Here is a 26,465-nt window from a genome sequence, read left to right as displayed (position 1 = left end):
TGAGTAGGAGGAGCTCTAGTGACACAACCAGGAAGCATTCTGCCAGGGACAGAAATCACCAACATCACCCTCGTCTCATCATCTGGTCTCTTGTTGCTAAAGAAGTATAAACACAGTGTGCAGAGATGCTCTCACCAAGGTTAGTGTGATACATTATTATTATACACAGATTTACTGTTATGTTGAGTTTAGGAGGGTTGAGACATGAGAGAGGTTATGTTGATCAAATGTAATACCAGAGTGACTTACTTTGATGATTAGCACATCTGCTAACCAGCATCTATGTATTGTATGCCTATCTATGCAGTTTAACCTATTGTGTTATGATGCTTGTGTATGGTTCAGAGTTAATCGTATGGGTTTATTTATGTAGATTGTCTCTCAACTAATGACATGTTGTCAGGAAGCTATGTATGGATGTATAAGAATGAATAGCATAATGGACTATACTGTATATACCCTGGATGGCCCCACGGATTGTCTCTCAACTAATGACATGTTGTCAGGAAGCTATACATAGATGTAAAAGAATGAATAGCATTATGGACTATACTGTATATACCCTGGATGGCCCCACTTCATGGGTGGAGACTGTTGTGTTTACACAGATAGGGTGAGGCAGGGGTGTGGGTGTGGCAGCTTCTTTTTGAATAACTCATTGAAACTTCATTCTTTAACGTGAACCGCTGAACTGGCAGCTTGCTAACCACGTTCATATATACAGTAACAGTAACCGGCAGCTGTCAGGGTCTGTCTAGTAACTCATGTCCCCTCTCTAAACTGTGCCTCTGCCAAGAAAGAGATGGCAAACATGTGTGCTAGTGCTGCTGTATGTGGTTTATATTTAGAGCAGGATGTATGCTCATAATGTAGTTGAAAGTATTCTTGATGTAGTCTCGCGTGGCCAGGCTGTTGTCTCCCACAACGTTCAAATGCTGCCGTGTTCATACAGTCTGGAGCAACTGAAGCTCTGATCATGAGCAAGCCATAAAGATAAAGTGGATGTGAAGACTCCTCTCTTCTCCACTTCCGTTTCATCTTTACAGTCGCGTAAATTTGTCTCAATATAAATCTAAGTCATCTAAGCATAATATAGCTTGCTGCTTAGCAGAAATGGAAATTAAAAAATAAAATGTATCGATACTTTCAAGTATATTTTATTGAATGGAAGTAACAAACAGATGCCAACTTCTGTGTTTGGATTACGGGAGGTGTAGTTCCAGACTCCACGTAACATTCAATGTAGTTTCAGACTATTTAACATTCAGGAGGTGTAGTTCCAGACTATATAACATTCAGTAGGTGTAGTTCCAGACTATATAACATTCAGGAGGTGTAGTTCCAGACTCTATATAGCATTCAGGAGGTGTCGTTCCAGACTCTATATAGCATTCAGGAGGTGTAGTTCCGGACTCTATATAGCATTCAGGAGGTGTGTAGTTCCAGACTCTATATAGCATTCAGGAGGTGTAGTTCCAGACTCTATGTAGCATTCAGGAGGTGTAGTTCCAGACTCTATTTAGCATTCAGGAGGTGTAGTTCAAGACTCTATATAGCATTCAGGAGGTGTAGTTCCAGACTCTATATAACAGTCAGGAGGTGTAGTTCCAGACTCTATATAGCATTCAGGAGGTGTACTTCCAGACTCTATATAACAGTCAGGAGGTGTAGTTCCAGACTCTATATAGCATTCAGGAGGTGTAGTTCCAGACTAGACTGTAGCAGATTGAGGAATAGTTGTATGGCTATGCGAGACTAATTTAATGCTATGTTCCCTGGTTCAGGTTCCTGTTGCTCCGGTCCCGGGCGTCCAGGGCCTTCAGTGCGCGGGGCGTGTCCCAACAGGGCATGGCTCCGGACATGATCGAAGGTAAGGTGGAAAACAAAACAATACACCTAATTGGATGAATTGGCATGAGCGTTTTTTGATTTGAGTGATTGTCCCCAAAACCTGGTTCACTACACACAGATGTCAGACTGTGATGGAGGCTACATGGAAAGCTCCCAAACCTTGATCAGTGACCAATAATAACTCCATGAAGCCAGATTGATATACTTTGTCGTACAACAGTGTCATATGCCCAAAAATATCAGCTCTTGCTTGTGAGCTTGTTAGTTAGGCTATTTCGGCCACATACAATGAGTATGAATTAAGCATAGCTTTCCATTGTTTGCAGATCAGTCACCAATATGAATCTGCATATGCATAATGACGTTGGAAGTGTTTTGCCATAACAGGCCAGTGTCATTTGATTTGTTTGCGGTCTGGCTGTGTGCGTTGTGCAAACAGTGGACCAAGTTTGGGGGAGGGGGTTGTTTTTGATGAGGACAAAGCGTACTGCTGGCATTTGTAATCAATAATCTGTTACAACACTGCAATAGCAGTGTTGCCAAGGTATCTTAGGTTGTCAAGAGTTTTTCTCTATACTTATGCCGCATTCTCAACCAAATTATTTCATTTGAGCTATTGAAGTACCACTAATTACATAAAACTACATTAAATGTTTTTCTGACTAGTTTGACCAAATCTATTGAAAATACTCCCTGACTGAGATGTTGACACTAACGATTGCCCGTGACAACTAAATAAAACGTTGGGGCAAGTAGAGTTTGCTTTCAGGTTGCCGACGGGCAAGTGCATGAAAGTCTTCATTAAATATTGGCTATTCATGATGAACGAACAATGCTACCTTTTTACAGCTAGCAGCATGTACTCATTATGTTTTTTCAAAGTGACTGTTGCCACTGCAGTTATTGATTTGATTTATCATCAATTTGTTTTACAAGAGTACAGATTTACTTTTCAGGCAAGTGGGCATAACCTTTGGGCAAGTAGAACATGACCTGTTCTTGCCCGACAGGCAAATAGAAAGGTAGACGCCTCCTTTGGCTCTGGGGCATATGCATCGGGGGACCAAGGGAATCCGTGTGCATCGCTTCCATGTGTGTCACACATACGGACGCAGCCAGGCAACATCAGGAAATGGATGTATTGATAAGTCACGGAAAAGATGCGTTGGTGATTGGCCAGTAGTCACTTGATTGGCAGGGATCCCTTCGTTTTTCCAGGAAGTCCGGACTACAATTGTTGCATGTTGCTCCAATGAACTGCAGAGGCGAATGAGGCATCTAGCTTTTTATATCTGTGTGTCAATGCCTGCTGTCTGATACACACTCCTCCACTCCATCCAGTCACACCATCTGACCCCTCGCCCCTTTACCTTTGACCCTGTTTTGTTTCTCCACAGGAGATGCAGAGTTACACATGGCCAATGGTGTGTGTTGGTAAATCAAGGCGAATCTTAAACCAGCGAAAACAACCTCTACTTGACTCCTAATTCGCTCCTAATTCCATAGCAATTCCCCCTGCATGATGCTGCATTAATTCCTGTTAAGTACTCTCTTTTTCCACTCGAATGCAGTTTTGGTGACAGAAAGCTTTCACAGGCTTACCTCTTTCACAGGCTTACCTCCTAACGTAGCTTCTTAAAGCTTTGGTGGACTCCTGTCTGAACCTCACCTGAGAGAGACCACTTCTCTCTGCCAAGTACAGGGTTAGGGTTCGGGGGGTCCGGGATCCATCCTAGGGGGTCCTCAGAGTTATTACAAGGGGACTACCAAATCCTTTGTGAAAGGACTTTTTTTTTACACTAACCACTTAAAACCTAGAATCCCTATGCTGATGGGAATGTTAGCAGAAAATAGAAGATCTACACTCTCACAACGCCTCGCACTGCGAAGTGATATGAGCTTGTAGATCGGCAAAGAGAGTTTGGTGTCGAGAGGGAAAAAGAGCAGATCAAGAAAAGAGGGTTTAAAGGACAACTTTGTTTAATTTTTTTATGATAATAATTAAAAGATGAGTGTTAAAATGATTAACAGATGAGTGTTAAAACTGTATTAATTTATTGCTTTCTATAGTTAACTATTTTTAACTGGGGGCAGACTGTTTACGGACAGATAGGGTGAGACAGGGGCGGGAGCCTGCTATGGAAGAACCCCAGAAGATGACCTATATTGATTTTGGTGACCCCATGGCCGTTTCCTCAAGTACCACCCTTTAACTAGTAGCTTGGACTCTAGGGGCTGCTGCTGTAGCATTGCTTTTAGAATTGGTCTTGTTATTTCAGCTACAATGTCCTTTTCTTAGTGCTGTACATTACTGACTGTGAGTTATGCTTATCTGGCTGCTCTGTTGTTGACTTGGGGCTGCCTTATCTTTATCTTTTCCACTTCCACCTGCTTTCACGTTCTTGTTTTGTATTGTCACATGATGATTGGGACATCAATAGTTGCAGTCTTAAGTCAAAGAGGAAGTTGTTGCGTAATAATAATACGACACCATTTTATGATTAATAAAAAATGTGTACTTCTAAAAAAAGGAATCTCAACCTTGTGTTTTACCGCTCTTTCTGGTGACGTTTCTGGACTGATGTTCATGATCAAAGATTTGAATACAAATGCAAATTTCTAAATATTTCAAAGCCAACATGAATAGATATCAATTGCTGAGTAAATTGTTTACCCTTAACATTGACTTACGGACAGCAGTAAATGAGACTGCAGTTTACTGGTGTTTTGATTGAGGCAAAATAAAACAAGCAAATGACAAATAACACTTTATAACTTATACAGGAACTCCACATCTAAACACATACAATTCTGCACTAAAACATCATGAAAGAGTAAGTCCTCATTGGCTCTATTTTGTTTTCTAGTTCGCAACAGATTGAGGGCAATCGTGGGAGCTTCTACTAACTGGAGGTACTGAAAGTGTGAAACAATCATGTATTAAAAGTTCTGAATATCTTCAGGAATTGGGCATGTTCTTTTTTAAGATTAGATAGATGTTTTGACAGTGTCCAGTGTCTTTAATGTATAAGCCATATGTCTTATCATTTGTGCCATATAGATAAGGACAGGACAACGACTGTTGTAATGTCCAGTATAGTCAGTATAGTCAGTCATGCCAAATATGCAGGTCGTCATTCCGTCTCTCCAAAATGTATAAATATTACCAACATAAACATATTACAGCTCCAAACTAAAATACATTTTAAAATAATTTGTCTGTTGTCTTTTACGTTAGTCCTAAGAACGCAGTCGATCATCATCTAGAGAATAAAATTGCATAATGAAATGACTGGGTGTCGCGCTATGTTGGGATCAACCTGCATAGTTGGACTCTCGTGACACACGGTTGGCGACTGCTGTCATAAAGTTTACAACGTCATAAAGATTGCGATTGATCTGGTTAGACCAGCTTAGAGCCCGGAAGCAGACCATGTATGTATATGAAGTACAAGCTCATGGAATAATCCAAAACCCTTTATGACCTCTGAACGATTCCCAGGGAGGAGGGTGCCATAGGGGGGATGGGTTAGGAGTCAAACCAGAGAAAGTGGTATCTGGAGTCTCTCACCATCTCATCCTCTCTGACTCTCATGATCCTCACTCTCTCTAATCTCATCTGCTGTATCATCATCACCTCATCTCATCATTTGCTTCTCATCATCATCTCTCTGACTCTTAGGACATGGCTACACGGAGCTGGATATTTCATATATCCTGGTTTTTCAGATATCCACATAGAAAAATATCTAGGTCCACACGACAAAGATATCTAGGTCTAACAAAGCACACACACAGTAAAGTCTTCAGAGATATCCGGGTTCCCTGTCTACACGGATCCAGTGAATCGGATATTTTTCAATCTCTCCACTTATTTATCTGGTTTAAAAAATATCCAGCTTCGCAGCCGAAATGTCCAGCTTCATGTGGCTGCAAGCCCCAACAGCTAGGCCTGGGGCGGTATCGACATTTTGTTACCGCGATTACCGACTTCCCATTTACCGCCGGTATTGCGGTAATTACCGCACCCCCGTATCTATTAATTAAGGTTCGCCGATAAGCCAAAATATTGCAATCATCTTCCCTAAAGTCGCCTCTCCACAGCCTGACTGCCCGAGTTATACTTCTCCGTACAGCACAGCGGGTATGGCTTTGAAAGGAGCAGATCTACAAGCTCACAACACACAACACTGTCGGGTTACCATAGTAACGTAGGCTAGCTACTTTCGGTTTTAGTCCACGCGGCCCGCGCTCCGCCAGTAATCCGTATGAATAAAAAAAGATATGCCACAACACAAGGTATGTATTAACATCCTTGTGTCGTGTAGATTACAGAGAAAGTTTAGGCTGCTCTGTACTCCTCTACGCAGCTGCTGTGCTGCCCTGTGTAGGTCTGACTGTCTGTGTCTCTGAGAGTGAGAGTGACTTATGTGGCTTCCAAACTATGTTCCAAACATGTGGTACACGGCCCAGAGCAGAGCGGCATGGAGCGCATGCGGTCCTCGCTTCTCCCCTGTTTTAAAACTCGCTTGTTTTCCAATAAAAAATATACTTTTTTTTTGTCTTTTTTTACCGCGGTAAGCACACTGACACCGCGGTAGACCTCGGTTTACCGCGGTACGGCGGTACGGCGGTTACCGTGTCCAACCCTACCAACAGCACAAAAAAATGTCTAGCTTCAGAAATATCCAGCTCTGTGTAGCCATGGCCTTAATCTCATTCACGGAATCATCTCACCTCTCTGACTCTCATCATCTGTCATCTCATGCCCTGTGACTCTAATCTCATCCTCTATGACTCTTAATCCCACTAGGGATGGGACGATATGAACATTTCATATCACGATTATTTTGACAAAAGAAATTAAGCAATTTACGATATCATCGCGATAATCAAAATCCATTATCCTGGGGCGGAACATTTGATCAAAAATAGCAGATCTACAAGCTCACAACGCAATTTTTTGGCAAAGACATTTGATAGAGAGTGGAAAAAAGACTATCAAGTATGTATATTGTAAGTACCTTTTACCAATTATAGAGGGTTTAAGTGGCACCGGATATGCAGCTCGGCAAATAAAAGATGAATTGTTCCCAGTGCATGACGGAGGACGATATCACGATAAATGAAATCTCCACGATACGATTATCGTGAGTGTTTTTTATCACGATAAATGATAATATCGCTTATCGTCCCATCCCTAAATCCCACCTCTTTGACTCCAACAATATTATCCTCCTCTGACTCCCGGCAGAGACCACCAGCAGGCGCTAGCGGACCGCGTGGCCTTGTCCTCCCAGCTGGCCAGGTCTCAGAGCGAGCTGCCGGTCAGAGGGATGAAGGACAGCTACGTGGAGGCCCACCTGCCCCTGGGCTCTCAGCCTCAGCTCAGAGAGAAGTACCTGACCTTCCACAACAGTGTCAGGTACTGTCAGCATCCAGCTCAGGGTTTGGTATCCGTACAACACTGGATGAATGAACCAGTCGTATCCGTACGACACTGGATTAAAGGTCTTATGACATCACATTTTTTATTTTTTTATTCTCATGTTTCCTGACCTCAATTACACGAAAAAAACCTGACCTTTCAACATTCAGTGGTTTTCTGTAATATGTAGTTTGTTTTTAATAATTAGGCTCAGAAAGGTGAGTTAATTTGTCTCTTGACGTACGCATCATCGTCCAGGGGAGGGTGTGGTTGTAAGGGAGCGTGTATCACCTTTGCTGTTACTTTCCATTGTGTTTGCATCGGTCCAATGCACCATTTACCATTCAGCACTTTGGTTGTTGCGTTCACCCTCCCCTACAACCACACCCTCCCCTGGATGATGATGCGTAGTGTACGTCCAGAGTCAAATGAACTCACGTTTCTGAGCCTGTAATTGAGGTCAGGAAACATGAAAAAAGCCTCAAAATAATGACATTTGATGTCATAAGACCTTAAATGAACCAGCCTTCTAAATCACATCTGTCTTTGTTTACAGGTTTGGAAGAATCCTGGAGGATCTTGATAGTTTAGCAGGTACCATATTTATTATACACATGAATGTTGTCATACTGGATATCGTTGCTGTCGGGCAGAAACCTCTTATCTTAATATTTTCACTTTTTGTGTATTTTTCGTAAATTTACGCCCTACTTGATCATACTACAAAGTCACTCAAAACCATCAAAAGTAGATCCACATCTTGCGTTTTGAGCTTGTAAATCTGCCACTGTCTTCGCCTGACAGAGACAATATTATTACAAAACCGTATTCTCCCTTTATTTGTGGTAATGAATAAATACAGTTAATGTTTTATTAGGTATATTCCCTGTCTCAGCTGATGTTCAGAGCTGTTGTCTTATTCTCTCATTTTCAGTACTGATCAGTTACTCTCACACCCATAACGATGCGCTGCCACGGTCTCCGCTGTCCATTGTCACCGCCCTGGTGGACAAGATAGGTATGACACTCAGATACCAGAAGACAACAGCACCACACACACACACACACACACACACACACACACACACACACACACACACACACACACACACACACACACACACACACACACACACACTGCAGTCAAAGGCTTTTTAATAATGCTGAGAATACCACCACTAGAAACACCACTAGAGCTACTGTGGTTGCCAAATTCTGTGAGTGAAACAAGCGACCAGCTCTATGAAAACAATCCCAACTGTTTCACCACTTGAGCTCTATTACATTAGCTATTTTCTAGAAAAATGTTGAAAGCATGGCCAATAAGCAACTACACTAGAAAAACAAGCCCGAACAAAGGCAACCTGCGACTAGACACTTTACAGGAAAACAAGACCAAAGTCGCTTATAATGAGCAAATCTGACCACTCCAGCTTAGGCTCATGTGCACTTTGTGCAGCTATTATGTCTCGCCCGAATGCAATCTTCCATCGCCCGACTTTTAAATGCCACAGACTGCCAGTTTGCCAGGAGCTGGAAAGAGTTTCTTGTAGTCTCTTTGGTGGAGGAAAAGGAAGTCACCAGCATTTTGCGTGAATTCATGCGTTGTCATGTAAACACACCAACCCTACGGACTTAACGATCCAATACGAGGTGTAAACGCGATACATGTTTTTGTAACGACCAAAACGACAACAGGATCGTACCCGTATAAAAATACCCTAAGGCAAGCAGTTAATAAAGCTTATAATAATTTTGCAGTTGTCAACGACATTAACTTAACAATGGATAATGGCTTAGCTTGGTTATTGCCCACTTATTAGTATTCAATAGAAACTTACACATACAGTACACCATGTACACAGTAAAAAACCCAGGGAACATTCGTCTACATTCAATCTGTAAGCAATGATGGGACCACGCCAAAAAAATACGTTCTTTCAAAGAGTTCTTTGAAGATTCACCGGAAAGGCCACAATCTCATTTTTCTGACAATTTAAGGACACTATTTTAAGACCTTCTTAATACCTCTATAAACAACTTGCTGCGGCAAAAGTAGCCATGAATTGTGAAAATAGCGTGTTGTCCGGGTGGAGGGGTCCCCAGTTCTAATATGATTATTTTGGGGGGGTCGATGGCGACAGTGACACCACTGTCCCAGGCTCAGCCAGAATCTGTGCATCTGCTCTAGGGGGCCACACATCTATGGCTAAAATCACCTCCAAACTGGTTGAGTTACCGTGTTCATTAACATTAGAAACTGTAGAAAACCAGTCCTGTTATTATACTATACTGTCAGAAACTGTTCAGCTCCATTAAGTCATGTGTTGCTAAAGACTTGGGCCCGTGACGGAAGGTAATATTTTGTGCGGTTTGTGATGACAGACATGAGGAAGCACACCATCTACCCAGACTGTGACATCAAGTTCACCGGTCACGTGACGTGGGTGGGGAAGACTTCCATTGAAGCCAAGATGAACATGTCTCAGGTACACACACACACACACACACACACACACACACACACACACAAACACACACACAAGTGCACAATAATACTATACAGTACAGCAGTGGTTCCCAAAGGTTTTAGCCCGTGACCCAAGAGAGAAATTAGTGTAATGTTCTTTTATGTATAAAGTATAAAGTTGTCAAATATGTCAGCGATTTCTTTGTATATTTAAGTTATGTGTCATATCTGCCATGTGCAACTTCAAAGCCTAAAAGCCAAACAGAAATGTAATTGTCAACGACAAAAACACAATTAAATCGTTAATCGCAATTATTTGAGTGACAATTAATCGTCATGTAAAATGTCATAATCGTGACAGCCCTAGTTCTTGGTGTTTGTGGTGTGAGTGACTGCTTCTGTTTTCCAGTTCCATGACGGAGCTTACAGTCCTGTTCTGGACGCTACGTTTGTCATGGTGGCAAGAGATCCTGAGAACAAGAGGTAGTTATGAACATGTGATCTGTGTTCTCGTGTAGACTTGCTTCCTCTCCTCTCAGTCATCTCATTTTACAGTTTCTCTCTCGCTTCTTAATATCGCCCTCTCTTCCCGTTTTCAACTCTGGAATTTTCCCCATGTCGGCGTAATTGTGATTTAAGTCGTGCTATTCTGAGATGGGGGGGGGGGGGACTCACGTTAACATAAAGGCTGTTTTATATTTGGTTTGAAACGCAAGTGTCATGCACTGAAAATAGCTAGAGACAATTCAATTGTTGGAGATATGGATGCAATGGATGCTTCTGTTAAAATCCAATAAACAAAGGTTTAAAAAAAAACAACGCCAGATGAAACCCATCAATTACTGATTGCTGTGTAGGCAACAGAACGGGGAAATCTCGTTTTTTCGAACACACATCATTTCGACAATGGAGCGCCGATAGCTATCGCTAATCATCCCACAGAGGTTAGGGCTAGTTTTGGTTGTCGAAAAGATTACTTGTAGCAATAGCGACACGCTCCCCAACAGAACAATAGAAGACAACTACCCCGTTTTGCATAGAAATCACTTGCATAAACTGTGTCGTGGTGCTAGGGTGCATGGGATGGCTCAGGGTAGAGCACAGAGTACTTACAATGGGCCTACTTTTCAGGATACTCAGTCAAGGGGACCAGGGCCCATGTACCTGTTATGTAAAACTACTTCAAAAGAGTGAGTAACGCCCACGGTCACTACACCAGAGGGCTCATTTCCCCCAGTTTTGACACATTTTCCGGAATTCAATTCAATTCAAAGGAGCTTTATTCGCATGCGAAAACATAGGTTTACATCGCCAAAGCAAGTGTCAAAATGTAACAGTTGAAAAAGGGGGAACATATATACAGTTGGAGGGGGTACAGCATTTTGTAAACATCTATGTCAAATGTTGTTCTCTTAAGTTGTATATACAGGCATACAGCTTTTTGAAACAAATATCAGCAATCCTTTGCAGTCTCTTTGGAGCAAATAGCAGCATTGCTTTTCTTCTCAAAAATATTTAAATAGTATACAGGAAAAACAATGTTTTTAAAGGTAGCAGATCTGTTTATATGTGCAGTATGTCTAGAGGTCACTCAATGGGTTGTATTCCTTAGGTTGGTTGTATTCCATTCTCTAGCCTTCTAGAATTCACTCTTATTCACTATTATGCTATGATTTTTTCCCCCTCTTCTCCATAGCAAAGTTATTTGTTTCATGGCGGTGTGTCTGGGGATAATAGTTTCTCTCTCAGTGCGAAACTACTATACGATTACTGTCCCCACACGTCGTTTATCAATCCGGAGGCTATGGACAGAGGGCTGTACTTGTTTTTCTGCTTGACTTACTTTACCATATGCTTTAATTTACTATTTCCTTGATTGTTCCCTCAGGGCAGCATTTGTGAATCCATTGAAGCCTGAGGGGCCAGAAGAGGAGAAACTGTTTCAGGAAGGAGAAGGTAAGAGAAAATTGAGTGATTGGACATGCATGTAAACGTGACTGTATAAGTATATATTGGTAAAAGGTAAATGATGCATTTATATAGCGCCCTTATCCAAGGCGCTTTGCAATGAATGCAATGTCCAAATAGGGACAACAGTTTGAAAGCCCAATTTCTACATCGTAATGACCAACTTGTAACACGTGTGTGTGCCTGCGTGTGCGTGCGTGCGCGCGCGTGTGTGTGTGTGTGTGTGGTCCAGACAATAAGAGCCGTCGTGTGGAGCTGAGCACTGCGTCTCTATTGAAGGTGGCTCCTGCAGCCGAAGAGAGGAAAATCGTACACAGTCTGTTCCTCAACACCCTGGATTCTAAGTATGAAATCCAAACATAGACACACACGCACATTCATAAACATTGACAGTCACACGCATCTTACAGTGGTGCATGCCCGTGCCTGCGCTCTCTTCTAGGACAGTGAGTTTCCGGAGTCGGGTTCTGCCTCCTAACTCTGTGTGGATGGAGGATGCCAAAGTCAAAGGAATGGAGATCTGTCATCCCCAGGTGAGTAGCAGGGTGGTTCAGTAAAGAGGAGTCAACTTTGTGGTGGTGATGGTTGGGGGGGAACATTAACGCTTGACATCGACCAGGTGAACGAAGCAAGCATAAGTGCACATGCAGACACAGATTTTCTTCCGTTCCATGTTCATGAATGCAGCCGTTCTCACTGGCTGCTCATAGTGAACATTTAATGACTCTCTGGGGGGTGTGTTGTGTTCTCCAGGAGAGGAACATTTTCAACAGGATCTTCGGAGGTTTCTTGATGATAAACATGGGCTGCCATTGTTTTGAAAATTCTATGTCCTGTAGAGTGCCGCCGTTCACTTACACGTTATTTTGAAGAGCCCCGGAAGCCACTTGCATGTGCATGTTGTGTAATCTGACAATTTTAAAATGGACGTCAGTTTGTTTGCGTCGCGAGACTAAAATCCTAACCGCTGCCTATCGTCACGTTCCAGTGTTGCTGTGAAAAAGAGCGGCTCTCGGCCTTCTTGGCGTTCTGGAAGCAGATTCCGAGATAAAGCTGTTTCTTTGCATCAGCATTGAACCGAAGCCTGTGGAGAATAGACACTCCATGATGCTGGCGGCCGAGTTGCAAGATGGGATGTGTAGTATTTGACTGTGACTGTGCAAAGCTGTGTGTCTGTCAGAGTAAGAAGGTCTGCCCAACAGTTTGTCTCTCTGCAGGTGTGTGCTCTCTAGGAGAACAACATTTAATGACACTCTGTGGGGTGTGTTGTGTTCTCCAGGAGAGGAACATTTTCAACAGGATCTTCGGAGGTTTCTTGATGAGGAAAGCCTATGAGCTGGGCTGGGCCAACGCCTGCATCTATGGGTGAGAGAGAGCACAGTAACACGCAGACAGAATTAAACATATTTATTTTCATTGATTGTTCGTCACTCAAATATGTTTAAAGTTTTAGAAAACCTGGTCTGTTTAATTAGCCTGGAAACCAGACGAATCCTCTGTTGATTTGCTCTGGCACCTCTCAGCTGTGATTGGATTTCACTTCCTCCGAAGTAGTGAGGGACCAATCAGGGCCCAGTATGCAAATATGGGGTGGCTTTATCACCAGAGGCATTTTTTAAATTCTCGTCTTGGAAATGCAGGTTCCATACAGAGATTCCAGACTAATATCTACACAGTGATGTTAGTCACTGCATTGACTAACATCACTGTGCTTTTCTAGCTGCTACTACTACCGCCACTTTTAATATATTTTAACCTTTTATAGGTTTTAATTCTATTTCTTAACCTGGGCCACACTACTTTTATCTGTCTTCTGTACATTGGCTCATGAATTATTGCGATCGGCCACTCTGATCGTGAGCATTACGGATCTCTTCCTACGTGGGCTCGACACTACACGCCGGTAGCATGACAGCTAACCGGTCTGACACCTAGCCGGCTTTACAGCACTTGCTGCCTGTCGGGTCTGACAGCTAGCCTCGTTAGGCTACTCTACCCTCCACCACCGCTGCTCGAGAAGAGACCACCCGACAGACCCATCCAACGCAATAGGCCCAGTCTCTGGGCCTGGCGGGTAAGTCCCGTCCCTGGACCAACTGAACTGACTGACTGCTTTATCTTTTCTACTCTGCGGGCCACCTTGGTGGCCCCTGCGGGTACGTGCCGCCCCGAGACGCCGCTACCAAGTCTCTGCTTACAGCCTAACTACTCCTGCCTATACCAAAATCACTTTTACTGGCCCCAGTTATCTTTCTCCCCTAGGAAACATGCCTGCAGTACTCACCCCAAGTCCCGACTGTGACAGCTGCCTCCGCCTGACTCTGAAGGTGTCCGAGCTGGAAGGCAGAGTGTCCAGGCTCTACCAGATCCGCGACGATGAGACCTTGCTGGACTCCCTGCTCAACGCCCCGGGGGACATCGCCTCCATCCTGGGACCTGAGCCCCAGCCCAACGACACCTGCGTCACGCTCCGCACCGGTCCTGCTGCGACAACGACCGCCACCTCAGCTCCCACTGATCTGGATGATACAATCCCGATGCGTCTGGACGAGGACGGCTGCTGGGTCCGGCGAGCCGCTGAGCCTAGCCGAGAGCACCCGATCTGCTCCACACCAGTCCCGTGGAAGACGGCCGGCGGGCGCGTAACACCTCGCTTGCCCCTCCCGCAAGCATCAAAAATCGCCACCTCCAATAGATTCTCCATCCTGGAACAAGACTGTCCCTCACTGCCTGTCCCTGTCCACAATGTCCCTCCACCGTCCTCGGAGCCGGGGGCTGCTCACCGGCCACATAGGGGACGAGTCCCCCCCACCTCCAACCGTGGCCAGCTGCTACGGTCAGCTATCAGAAGACGTTCGGGGAGGTCCTCGCCCGCCATCTCCTCTCCCTCGCAGAAGGCCGTCGACAGCCCCGCTGCACAACCTGCCACTGCTATCCAAGCGGCTGTTCAATCACTGCCTTTCACCATAGACCCGCTGCCCCCGATGGATAGTACTCCACACACACCCCCCTCGCTGCCCACTCCTCTCCCTCTGTTTTCACCCACCATGGCCATCGTCGGGGACTCGATCACAAAACATGTCCAATTCGCAAACGCACGAACCCTCTGTTTTCCTGGCGCGACCACCACTGATATCCTCACGAAACTCCCTGGCATATTGGTTTCACTCCCATCCACAATCACCAGTATCCTCCTCCATATTGGTACAAATGATCGCCGCTCAGAGGAATGCAGGTCCAATTTCACAAAGATTTTCACGCTCCTCAATAACTCTGGTTTAACGGTCCACATCTCCGGTCCACTTCCCACGCTTAATCGAGGCGATATTGGTCTCAGCCGCGTTACGTCACTCCACTACTGGCTTCAATCCGTATGTCTCTTTACCAACCTCCACTATATCCAAAACTTTTTTCTTTTTTGGGATCGCTCCTCTTTATTTTTATCCGACGGCCTACATCCAAACAGCCTAGGCTGCAAACTTTTAATGAACAATTTACGCAGATCTGTGGCCGCTCACCGATCACAACAATCCTGACTCTCTGCTCCGTCTGACCAGGCTGTCCACACCCCCTCCCTGGCCACATCCGGCCAGCTCCACCCAAGCGCCAAACGTCGCTACACTGCCCCCCTATGGTCGGGCGGACCTTCCTCCGTTACTTCCACTGTTAATTCCCATATTAGACCCACTCACGTTTTTACCATCATAGATCCAACTCCTTCATTTATCCCCGTTTTAATCACTCAGCATTCCAGAAAAACACACTCCCACCTGCTCCATGTTACGGTTCCCAGAATCCTTAGAGAATTGATTTTAGCCCCCCTAACATCACAAAGACCCTCAAACAATGCCAAACTTGCACTGCTGAACGTCAGGTCGCTTAATAATAAACAATTCGTCTGCAATGACTTTATAACTACAAACAATATTGACATCCTTTTCCTCACCGAGACCTGGCTAAAAAACGACTTTAGCTTACTGAATGCAGCCTCTCCCCCCACCCATACCTACCTTCAGAAATCCAGGCCCTCCAGCTGCAGTGGACGTCGTGGTCGTGGAGGTGGTGTGGCCATTATTTATAATTCAATTTTCTCCTGCACTCCCATCTCATTTGGAGATTTTAATTCATTTGAGCACCAGGCCATCTGCTTCAAGCAACAGTCAACGCTGTGTATTCTAGTTTATCGTCCTCCTAAACCCAACACATCTTTTATCACAGAATTTTCAGATCTTTTATTACTCGCCATGCCTAAATTTGAGCGAGTAATTCTGTTGGGTGACTTCAACATTCATATTTGCTGCCCCAATAACACCTTAGCCGAAGATTTCACCACTCTCGTGGAATCTTTTGATTTCTATCTTCACCCTACTGGCCCTACACACGACAGGGGACATACACTCGACTTGGTATTGTCCTCTGGGGTTAACATCTCAAACCTAGAAACCAGCCGTTCGGGCGTATCGGATCATTACACCATTGTTTTTAATGCACTGAATCCCCCTCCCCCCATGCCACCCCCAGCCCCTACATACTCTCGCATTATTAACCCCCTAACCGCCAGTAAATTTAGGTCTGTTTTTATTTCTTCTGCCACCGCTCCAGCTGCATTTGACACTACTGACACTCAGCTTAACTACTTCAACACCATTTGCCATACCACCCTTGATTCTGTTGCCCCATTCAAAACAAAGTCCCACCTGTCTAAGCCAGTGTCACCATGGCTCAATGACCACACTCGGGCCCTGCGAAGAGAACTGAGGAAAACAGAACGTAAATGGAAGACCTCCAAACTAATTGTTTTCTATGAAAGTTTAAAAGACCTTCTAAAAGGCTACAACGAGGCAGTCTCAGCTGCAAGAGCTCTATATTTCTCCAATCTAATCTCCAACAACTACCAGAACTCACGCACCCTATTTAGGACTATTGAACAGGCAGTAGGAGCCCCCCAAAATCCTAACCTACAAGCCTCCCCAGAACGCTGTGATCAATTTCTCAGCTTCTTCACCAATAAAATTAATTCCATCAGGTCTCAGTTGACTAACACACAGTCTGTAGCAGTAGTGCCCATCTCAAATGCTACAGAAGTTGCCTTCTCATTTGCCTCCTTCACTCAAATATCTCTTTCGCCCCCACCCATCCCTCCACGACCACAACGACAGAAGACCCAGGCCTCCCAGCTGGACAATACGTTTAGCCGTTGATGTCAGCTGGGTCCATTATACCCAGCAACTAACGTATCTGGACCCGATGCTCCTTCAAGCGCTTTTATTAAGCAGGCTCACAACATTTCTACTGTAATTTCAAATAGAGAGTCCAGGATAAGCAGTGGCTCTGCTAATTTAGCTAACTTAACTTACATTCCCTGTAGGGGCTATAGTACAGTAAAATGTCATAAAATAAACCTGGCACTTTTTAACATCAGGTCACTTTTAAACAAGTCCTCCTCTGTAAATGATATAATCTGTGAAGAGAAATTAGATATAATCTTTTTAACAGAGACATGGCTGGGCAACGATGGAGCTTTTGCACTTGGCGTCGCCTGCCCACCAAACTATCACTTTATTCAATCAGTGCGCGAAGGAAAAAGAGGCGGAGGCTTGGCATACATTTTCTCTGACATTTTTAAATTCAAGTGCCTGTCCTTTGGAAGTTTTTCATCCTTTGAATATCAAGCTAACTTATTTGAGAGTCAATCCTCTGTTCTAATGATTACGATATATCGCCCACCAAAATGTAGTAAAGCCTTATTTCTTACAGAAATATCTGAACTTCTATCTATCTGTTCCACGGACTATGAGAGAACCCTTATTGCTGGTGATACTAACTTGCATGTGGACACTGTTACTGATCTTACAGCTATGAGTTTCTTACAGTTACTGCATTCCCTTGATTTTGATCAGCATGTTACCGGGCCAACCCACAATCAAGGCCACACCCTTGATCTTGTGATCTCTAAAGGGCTAAATATTTCTATGGACAGGATTATCGCTAAGCCTGATTTATCAGACCACTATTTACTGTGTTTTAATATGACTGTCTCTGATCTAGAAAAAAACAATAGAGAATATACTATAAAAAAGAGATTTTTCGGTTCCTCGGCAGCAGAAGAGTTTGCCAGCCTTCTTGCGTGTGCACCCCGCCTTCCTGATATTCCCTCAGTAAATGATATGGTTCAACGTTTTAATCTTAAATTGGAGTCAGCTCTGGATATAGTGGCTCCTATGAAAACTAAAAAGAAATATAATTCCAAAGTAACACCCTGGATAAACGATCATATACGTTCACTCAAAAAACAATGCCGCAGAGCAGAGCGAGCTTGGAGAAAAAATAAATTAACTATCCACCTACAGATATTTAAGGCGTCAACAGCCACCTATAATAAAACCATGCGTCTGGCTAGGCAGGCCTATTTTTCCGGAATTATTAATGAGAATAAGAACAATGCTAGGGTCTTATTCTCTACCATTGAACGCCTTTTAAACCCCCCCCAGTCCTACAAGCAGTCACTCCCTGCCTCTAAAGCAAAGTGTAATGAGTTTGCATCCTTCTTTGACAACAAAATTGTTAACATTCGAGCTGGTATTACGAATAATACTGTCACAAATGCAAATGCGGTTAATGGTGCCATGTGTAAAAGCATCGATAAATCTAGGGGGAGCCTAGTATCATTTTGTGCAATTGATGAAGAGGAACTTCGTAAAACCATATCGCAAATGACATCGTCTTCTTGCTCGCTGGATGCAATACCCACGCCGTTTCTTAAAGAGGTTGTAGACTGTGTTATTGAAGATATCCTAAAAATAGTAAACAGCTCTATACAATCAGGTGTCTTTCCAGACTCACTGAAAACGGCTGTAGTTAAACCCTTACTCAAAAAACCCAACCTTGACCCGTCCGTGCTGGATAATTATCGACCCATCTCTAATTTGCCTTTTCTGGGCAAGGTCCTAGAAAAAATTATCTTTCATCAATTGGATGTGTTTCTGCAGAACAATAAGGTGCACAACAAATTCCAATCCGGCTTCAGGAAAGGACACAGCACAGAAACTGCACTTTTAAAAGTTATTAATGATCTTAGGGTGGCTGCTGATAACAAAGATGTGTCCGTTCTCCTACTGCTGGACCAATCGGCGGCTTTTGACACAATTGACCATACAATTCTAATACAACGTCTCGAACACTGGGTAGGACTGTCAGGTACAGCTCTGTCCTGGTTTTGCTCTTATCTGACAGGCAGAAGCTACTCTGTTAATCTAGCTGACTTCGAGTCAAACAAACACAACATCTGCTCTGGTATTCCACAGGGCTCGATTCTTGGTCCTTTATTATTCTCCCTCTATATACTGCCGCTGGGAGAACTTATTTCCGCTCACGGTGTGAATTTCCATTTCTATGCTGATGACACCCAGTTGTACCTTTCGGTGGCTACGGACGACCCCTGTGCTCTAGACCCATTGCTGACGTGCGTGTCCAGCATAAAATGCTGGATGAGTGAGAACTTTCTCAAGCTAAATGAGGACAAGACAGAAGTTCTCATAATAGGTTCTACTGCCCAGAGAGAATCAATAATAAATAGACTTGGTAACCTGGCTAAAGAAAATAACACCTCTGTTAAGAACCTGGGGGTGATCATTGATGCTGAATTAAATTTTAATACACACATTAATCATGTCACGAAGATTGCCTTCTTTCACCTTAGAAATATTGCGCGAATTAGAGCCTATCTGTCGCTGAACGATGCAAAAACGCTGATCCACGCTTTTGTTTTCTCTCGGCTTGATTACTGCAACGCACTTCTCTCTGGTCTGCCAAAGAAAACAACTGACAGATTACAACTTGTTCAAAATGCAGCAGCCAGAGTTTTAACAAAAACTAAGATAAGAGAACATATTACTCCAGTTTTAGCGTCGCTACACTGGCTCCCGGTTGTTTTTAGGATTGATTTTAAAATTCTTTTACTTGTTTATAAAGCTCTAAATGGTCTGGCACCTTCGTACCTCTATAACTGCCTGCATAGATATGTTCCAACCCGCCCACTCAGGTCCTCTAGTGCAGACCTACTTGAGGTGCCAACAATGACATATAAAAAATATGGTGAAGCAGCTTTCTGCTTCTATGGACCGACAGCTTGGAATAAACTACCACTACACCTAAGACAGGCAGCCTCGGTGGATAGCTTTAAAGCACAGCTCAAGACCTATTTCTTTACTCTTGCTTTTAGCTAAATTTTTTAATCCCTATGCTGCTATTGACGTCCGCACGGCTCTGAAATTGTTCTTCAATGTTCTATGCTTTTATTTTTTCTTGCTTTATTGTAATCATTTTACTTATCTCTTTTTTATGTATTTTTTATTTCTATTTTACTTTTTCTCTGTTAAGCACGTGTGCTTCATTTTATGCTCTGTAAAGCACTTTGAGCTGCATTTCATGTCATGAAAGGTGCTATACAAATAAAGTTTTATTATTATTATTATTATTACTCTCCTGGACATCATTAGGCACATGAAACCCTCCTCCTGTCCCCTAGACATCATCCCCACCTCCCTCCTCAAAGAGATTTTGCCCACTGTCGCCCCCCACATCCTGTCTGTTGTCAATAGCTCCCTGTCCTCTAGCACTGTCCCTTCTTATTTCAAAATGGCTCTGGTCTCCCCATTTCTAAAAAAGCCCAACCTTGACCCCTCCTCGCTGACTAGCTACAGACCCATATCTAAGCTTCCCTTCCTCTCGAAAGTCCTAGAGAAGGTGGTTTTCACCCAGCTGGTCGACTACCTGAGTGGAAACAATCTCTTTGAGAAATTCCAATCAGGTTTTCGTGCACTCCACAGCACTGAAACGGCCCTCCTGAAAGTCGTAAATGACCTCCTCATGGCAGCAGATTTAGGCAACTCCTCCGTTCTTGTCCTCTTAGATCTGACTGCAGCCTTCGACACTATTGACCACGCTGTCCTCATCAACCGCCTGGAGAACTGTGTGGGCATCTCTGGTTCCGCCCTTAAATGGTTCCACTCCTATCTGAGCGATAGACACTTCTCAGTTTGCATCGGCGAGTCGACTTCGTCTAAGGCCCACCTACACTGTGGCGTCCCCCAGGGATCGATTCTAGGTCCCATCCTCTTCTCCCTCTACTTACTTCCTCTGGGAAACATTATACGGGCACATAACATTAACTTCCACTGCTATGCAGACGACACTCAGTTATACTTACCCATCAGTCCCGACGACAACCTTTCCATTGCCAATCTCCATTCCTGCTTAGCCGACATAAAAAATTGGATGACCGTTAACTTTCTCCAATTAAACAACACCAAATGCGAAATTATAGTATTTAACCCGCCCAAAGACCCAGCTCCCATAATAAATAACCTCGGGCCACTGCTACCCAACCTACAACCCACAGTCAGGAACCTGGGTGTATTCCTCGACTCGGACCTCTCCCTTGAAACGCACATAAAAAAGGTTGTCCAAATTGCCTTCTACCATCTCAGGAATATAGTTAAAATTAAACCCTTTCTGTCTACCCCTGATCTGACAAAGGTCACCCATGCATTTATTTATTCACGCCTAGACTACTGCAATTCCCTCTACTCCTGCCTTTCTAAAAAATCAATTCATCGCCTCCAACTCATTCAGAACGCAGCTGCAAGACTTTTAACTGGCACCAGAAAATTTGACCACATCACACCTATTTTAGCCTCCCTGCACTGGTTACCTATCTCATTTAGAATAGACTTTAAAATCTCACTCATCACGTTCAAGGCCCTGTCCGGCCTCGCACCCTCTTATATATCTGATCTACTCGTCCCCTATGAACCGTCTCGTGCTCTTAGATCCTCAGGCAAAGGACTGCTGATCATTCCTACCTGTAATTACATTACAAGAGGTGAACGGGCCTTTTCTTTCAGAGCCCCAACGCTTTGGAATGCCCTACCGGAACATATAAGACTTGCTGATTCTTTGCCCCGTTTTAAAACACTGCTAAAAACCCACCTTTATAGAGCTGCTTTCAACCCCTAGCACATGTGATTTCACCGTTGTTTTTATTGTTCCTTGTATGCTTTTTATATCTTCTTATTTTTGCTTTTCCTATTTCTGATATGATGTTACTGTAACGATATTGTTGATTTGTTTTGTTTTCTTTGCTGCACCTTCGTTTTTACTGTCAAGCACTTTGTGACTCTGTCTTAAAAAGCGCTATATAAATAAAGTTTATTATTATTATTATTATTATTGTAGCAAAAAGAATTGGCACAACATTTTGAATGGAATTATACTATTTTATGCTTTATGTTTGCTACACTGCCTGTCTTTGGGCATTGTTGCACATAGGAGTAAGAGACTCTATATTGCGCTGAATGATTGTTACAGTATAGTCCTGGAAATTGGGCTAAATATCCTGGAAAAGTTTTGGAAGTTCATTCTGTGTGTTGTTACAGAGGCTGTCGTCCCAACCTGGTCGCTGTTGATGACATTCTGTTCCAGAGGCCTGTGGAGATCGGCTCCCTGCTGCTGCTCTCCTCACAGGTATGTGCTTGTGTGTGTGTGTGTGTGTGTGTGTGTGTGTGTGTGTGTGTGTGTGTGTGTGTGCGTGCGTGCGACGTGGGTGCGTGCGTCCGTGCGAGAGAGAGAGTGTGAGCGCACGCACACACGCATGCCTGCAATAACCTCGGGGTGACTGGTCAATATCAGAATGTGTATACGGTTTTGTCTGCATGTATTTTATCAATTGAATAAACAGAACTGAGTTACAGTAAAACATTTAGTCTTAAAGGATAACACAAAAAAGTCCTATGTAAGTATGTACAGACATTCCTTCTAAATCCTAACAGTTTTCCGAAAAACGTTATGTGCCTACATCAGTGGTTCTCAAACTTTTGCATGTCAAGGACCCCCAAACTGATATGTGTTTGGCCGCCGACCCCCATCTCAAAGTTGTTTGTTCCAGGGACCTCCCAGAAGCAAAATTATGAGTTAAAAATGTTACACTATATACATAATTATAAGATTTGCACAAATCTACACGATTTCACGAAACGTGATGCGCTATGAGTTTGTAGATCTGCCATTTTTGAAAAAGCATGACACACTTGTATATGTAGCTTAAATCTAAAGTGACACGGATACCTTCCCGGTTTTAACGGTGAACCATCTCTACTGCTCTCTGTCTGGTCAGGTATGCTACACGGAAGCCAAGAACATCCAGGTCAGAGTTCACACAGAGGTCCTGGACCCTCTGACCCGGCAGCACAACACCACCAACGTGTTCCACTTCACCTTCTCCACCGACATCGAGGTCCCCAACATCGTCCCCAAGACCTACGGAGGTTAGTCTGTCACCCACTGCAACACACACACACACACACACACACACACACACACACACACACACACACACACACACATACACACACACACACACACACACACACACACACACACACACACACACACACACACACACACACACACACACACACACACACACGACACAAGACCTACGGAGGTTAGTAGGAACCTACTGCAACACACAGACACTACACATGACTTAACCCAGTGGTTCTCAACCTTTTCAGGCCCGGTTCTGTTGTGAAAATAGCTGATCTACATTTAGATCAGCTATTTTCACTATTGGTTGCTATTGGCTGCTATTTTCACTATTGGCTATTTTCACAATTTCTGCCTCTAATATTTGACAATTTGGCCAATGTTTAATTTGTCATTTTAGAGGTATTAAAAAGTCCTTAAATTGTCACTATAGAATTGTGCAGATACCCTCTATACACTTAAACTGTGTGCTGGTTTGTTTACTGTTGAGTGAGAAAACAATGTTGCACATTAAGTTAATCATCTGGGGACCCCCCAGAATAATCTGGGGACCCCCCTGGGGGTCCCGACCAACAGGTTGAGAACTACAGTGACTTAACCCATATAGACGTGGAAAGCCCATATGTTGTTTCTTTCAATCCGGGAAAGCATCTGTCATTTTAGTTTTCACTATATATATCGTCGCTGTCCGGCAAACACCTCTGTCCAAGTTTCACATTTTCAAGTTTTTGTTTCAGAAATGAAAGCTTTTCTTTATCATACAAGGGTGTCGCACAAAAGTAGTGAAAATAGCAGGTCTACAAGCACACAACCCCTCTTAGATCTGCTATTTTCACTATTTGTGTCCTACAGATAAGGGACATGGAAACAATTATAACGATTATGTAATGATAATAATAATTTTGATTATCTAAAAAATATTATGTAAAATAATTGCGATAAGGCGATTATGTAATAATTGTGACAGACCTGCCTGAGGATTATTATTTAAAAATAATGTATGCCACTATGCCTCCCACATATTGAACAGTACTTTACAACCACACAACTATTACTGATCATTTTTGGCAGATATTTTAGATTAAGTTTATCAATCATGGTCACTAGTCGTCTTGAAGGATTGTGGAAACAAAATAATATTATAGTTTTTGTAACATACATTTTTTGACTTACAGTATTCTAAACTTCAACAGAAGTTCTAAATGTTAGATGATGGCGTTCAATGTTTTTTGTATTACTGAATTCTGTTGAGTTGTGGAACCTAAAACTGCAAAGCACAAATATAAAAAGAATATAATGACCAGTTTATCTGACTTCTCATAGGGTTTGCGTAGTACTTATGCCAGTTTGATTACATAACTTATAGCGTTGTTATCAATTATTGTCTTATTTAATTTTTATTCTTTTATAGAGTCAATGCTGTACCTGGATGGGAAAAGGCACTTTAATCAGGCCTTGGAGCACTGAGCCAAGAACCTGCTGTACAATACATTCATTACACAACACTCTACGTTTTAACAGTGGGCAACAGCCGCCGACGCTGGTCGATAAAAATCTCCTTGTGGTTGTTCCTGTCGTCAACACATGAATTTGATTGGCTATCACGATGTCGCCCAAAGATAAACTATTTTCATGTTTTTGGGCGCCCACTTTTCCACCATCGCCTCATCGCCAGTAGTTGCCGGGTCCCACTGACAAATAACGCACTACTGGAAGCAGCCGTCTGTCGCCTGCAGTTGCCCGCTGTTAAAACACATCGAAAGCCTGTCTGTCAAGGCCTTAAGCAGATCCAGACATTGCACTGTCAATGTGTGTGTGTGTGTAAACACATGCATTTTTCTTGGAGTTCATTCTCGTTGCGAAATGTAGATTTATTTTTTATTTTTTTGCCAAAGTATATAATATGCATTGATGATTATGTTTGATGATGTTCAGCTTTACACTTTATTATCTAAAGATTCAGTTTACATTTAGGAGAAAATCGATAGGACCGATATAGAAATGGTGGGTGCCTTTTATTCATGTCATTTATATCTATATCAAAGCACTTAGGTTGTCCATGTTGCTGACAATATTCATACTGTATATTCATATCCATTGTCTTGGGAGGAAGAGTGTAACCTGCCTAGTACTATTCTGTTACACCTGGAATCACAGTTACTTATGTTTACCTGACAGAGAGGAGTTGCCTGCCTTTGTAATGATAATGTCACGGATCTCAAAGTTTTTGTTGGACCCAAATGCAGGACAAAGAGGCAGTGCTGACATTCATCTGTTTATTCATAAAAAACACACAAAAAAACACAACAAACACCCATGTGGGATTACTGTATGTTTCACATGTCAGCCAAACACAACACAAATTACAAACAGTACACAGGGTAATATAATCACACAGGGACTAACTCTACACAGGTGAACTGAAACCACATTCAGGACCACAATGGAAAATGGTAAATGGTGCATTTACAGTATATGGCATCATTATCCAAGGCGCTTTACAATGATTGTGCCTTTACATTCACTCATTCACAGCACACACACACACACACACACACACACACACACACCGATGGCGGAGGAAACCATGCAATCATTATACCTCTGTACTGATTGCAAACTGTTAATACAAATTCAGTCCATCAAACACAAAAACACTATCAACACACTATAGGCTAGCTAGACACACAGGGATCTAGAAGACACAAGTGAACCAGATAATCAATAAGTCACAGGGTGAGACAACACAGGTATCATGTCTACAAAGGACACAGGAAACACTAGAACGTACTTCAAACTAACAGGACACAACACTATCAACTGTTTATAGGAGGGCAACACGTCAGGTGAGCACTAGGGACATCTGGGCACCTCGATTAAAATTAATGTTAAAAATAAAATATTTGATATTAATGATCATTAACCATCATTGCATGCTTAAACATTCGACAATATTAAGGTCTAATATTTCTAAAATTGCTACAAACTGCTACAAAACCTGTAAACAAGAAGTTGAAGGATAAAGTCTGAAAATGATGTACCGTGGATGTTCACATCATGTTTACTTACACATTTACATTACTGAAGATAGTGTCCACATGTCCCTAGTGTCCACCTATCCTGTATCCGTCCAGCGCAGTCTGTAACTGAGAATGACCTCCAGACATTGTTTGTATTGTTTTAACGGTTATGTTTATGTTACATGTATGTTATGCAGCTTGTACGCACAATAATCTTCCCTGCAGCTACTTAGTTCTTTTCTTCTTATATTCACTTTTATAATTAAGGGGCGCTTTTTTATCTTTTGTTTTTGTTTTTAGAAGGTTTTATGGTGGTTATTATGAGTTTAGAGGACAGGCCATTTCTGATGGATCTTTCCAGTCAGTGATGTTACTGAAATGCAATAAATAAACTTGTATTTAT

At 43.0% G+C, this 26,465-nt stretch overlaps 2 protein-coding genes across 2 annotated transcripts; both read left to right on the top strand.

Moving 5' to 3' along the window:
• The first annotated feature begins 43 nt into the window (after positions 1-43).
• Positions 44-26,465, top strand: acot9.1 (acyl-CoA thioesterase 9, tandem duplicate 1). The gene is made up of 16 exons (XM_080752008.1): positions 44-139; positions 1,785-1,870; positions 3,249-3,275; positions 4,719-4,764; positions 7,106-7,276; positions 7,836-7,873; positions 8,214-8,297; positions 9,665-9,768; positions 10,159-10,232; positions 11,638-11,705; positions 11,950-12,061; positions 12,160-12,250; positions 12,997-13,082; positions 22,154-22,241; positions 22,891-23,041; positions 24,454-26,465. Exons 1-16 carry the CDS (start codon positions 126-128, stop codon positions 24,507-24,509), a joined length of 1,296 nt encoding a protein of 431 aa, XP_080608134.1. The 5' UTR covers positions 44-125; the 3' UTR covers positions 24,510-26,465.
• Positions 13,695-17,624, top strand: LOC308306907 (uncharacterized protein). Its single transcript, XM_080751963.1, has 2 exons — positions 13,695-13,873; positions 13,980-17,624. Exon 2 carries the CDS (start codon positions 13,985-13,987, stop codon positions 15,251-15,253), a length of 1,269 nt encoding a protein of 422 aa, XP_080608089.1. The 5' UTR covers positions 13,695-13,873; positions 13,980-13,984; the 3' UTR covers positions 15,254-17,624.

The sequence above is a fragment of the Nannobrachium achirus genome (assembly GCF_963921795.1).
Source record: "Nannobrachium achirus genome assembly, chromosome: 21".
NCBI classification, from domain to species: Eukaryota; Metazoa; Chordata; class Actinopteri; order Myctophiformes; family Myctophidae; genus Nannobrachium; species Nannobrachium achirus.
The sequence above is the reverse complement of the archived record's forward strand: the minus strand, read 5'-3'. Positions and strand labels throughout refer to the sequence as shown.

Bases quoted from the DNA above. Each gene is read 5' to 3' on its own strand.
- acot9.1 (XM_080752008.1), top strand. The intron at 11,706-11,949 runs GTAAGAGAAAAT...TGTGTGGTCCAG, and splicing joins ACTGTTTCAGGAAGGAGAAG to ACAATAAGAGCCGTCGTGTG. The intron at 13,083-22,153 runs GTGAGAGAGAGC...GTGTTGTTACAG, and splicing joins GCCAACGCCTGCATCTATGG to AGGCTGTCGTCCCAACCTGG.
- LOC308306907 (XM_080751963.1), top strand. From the start codon at position 13,985: ATGCCTGCAGTACTCACCCCAAGTCCCGACTGTGACAGCTGCCTCCGC.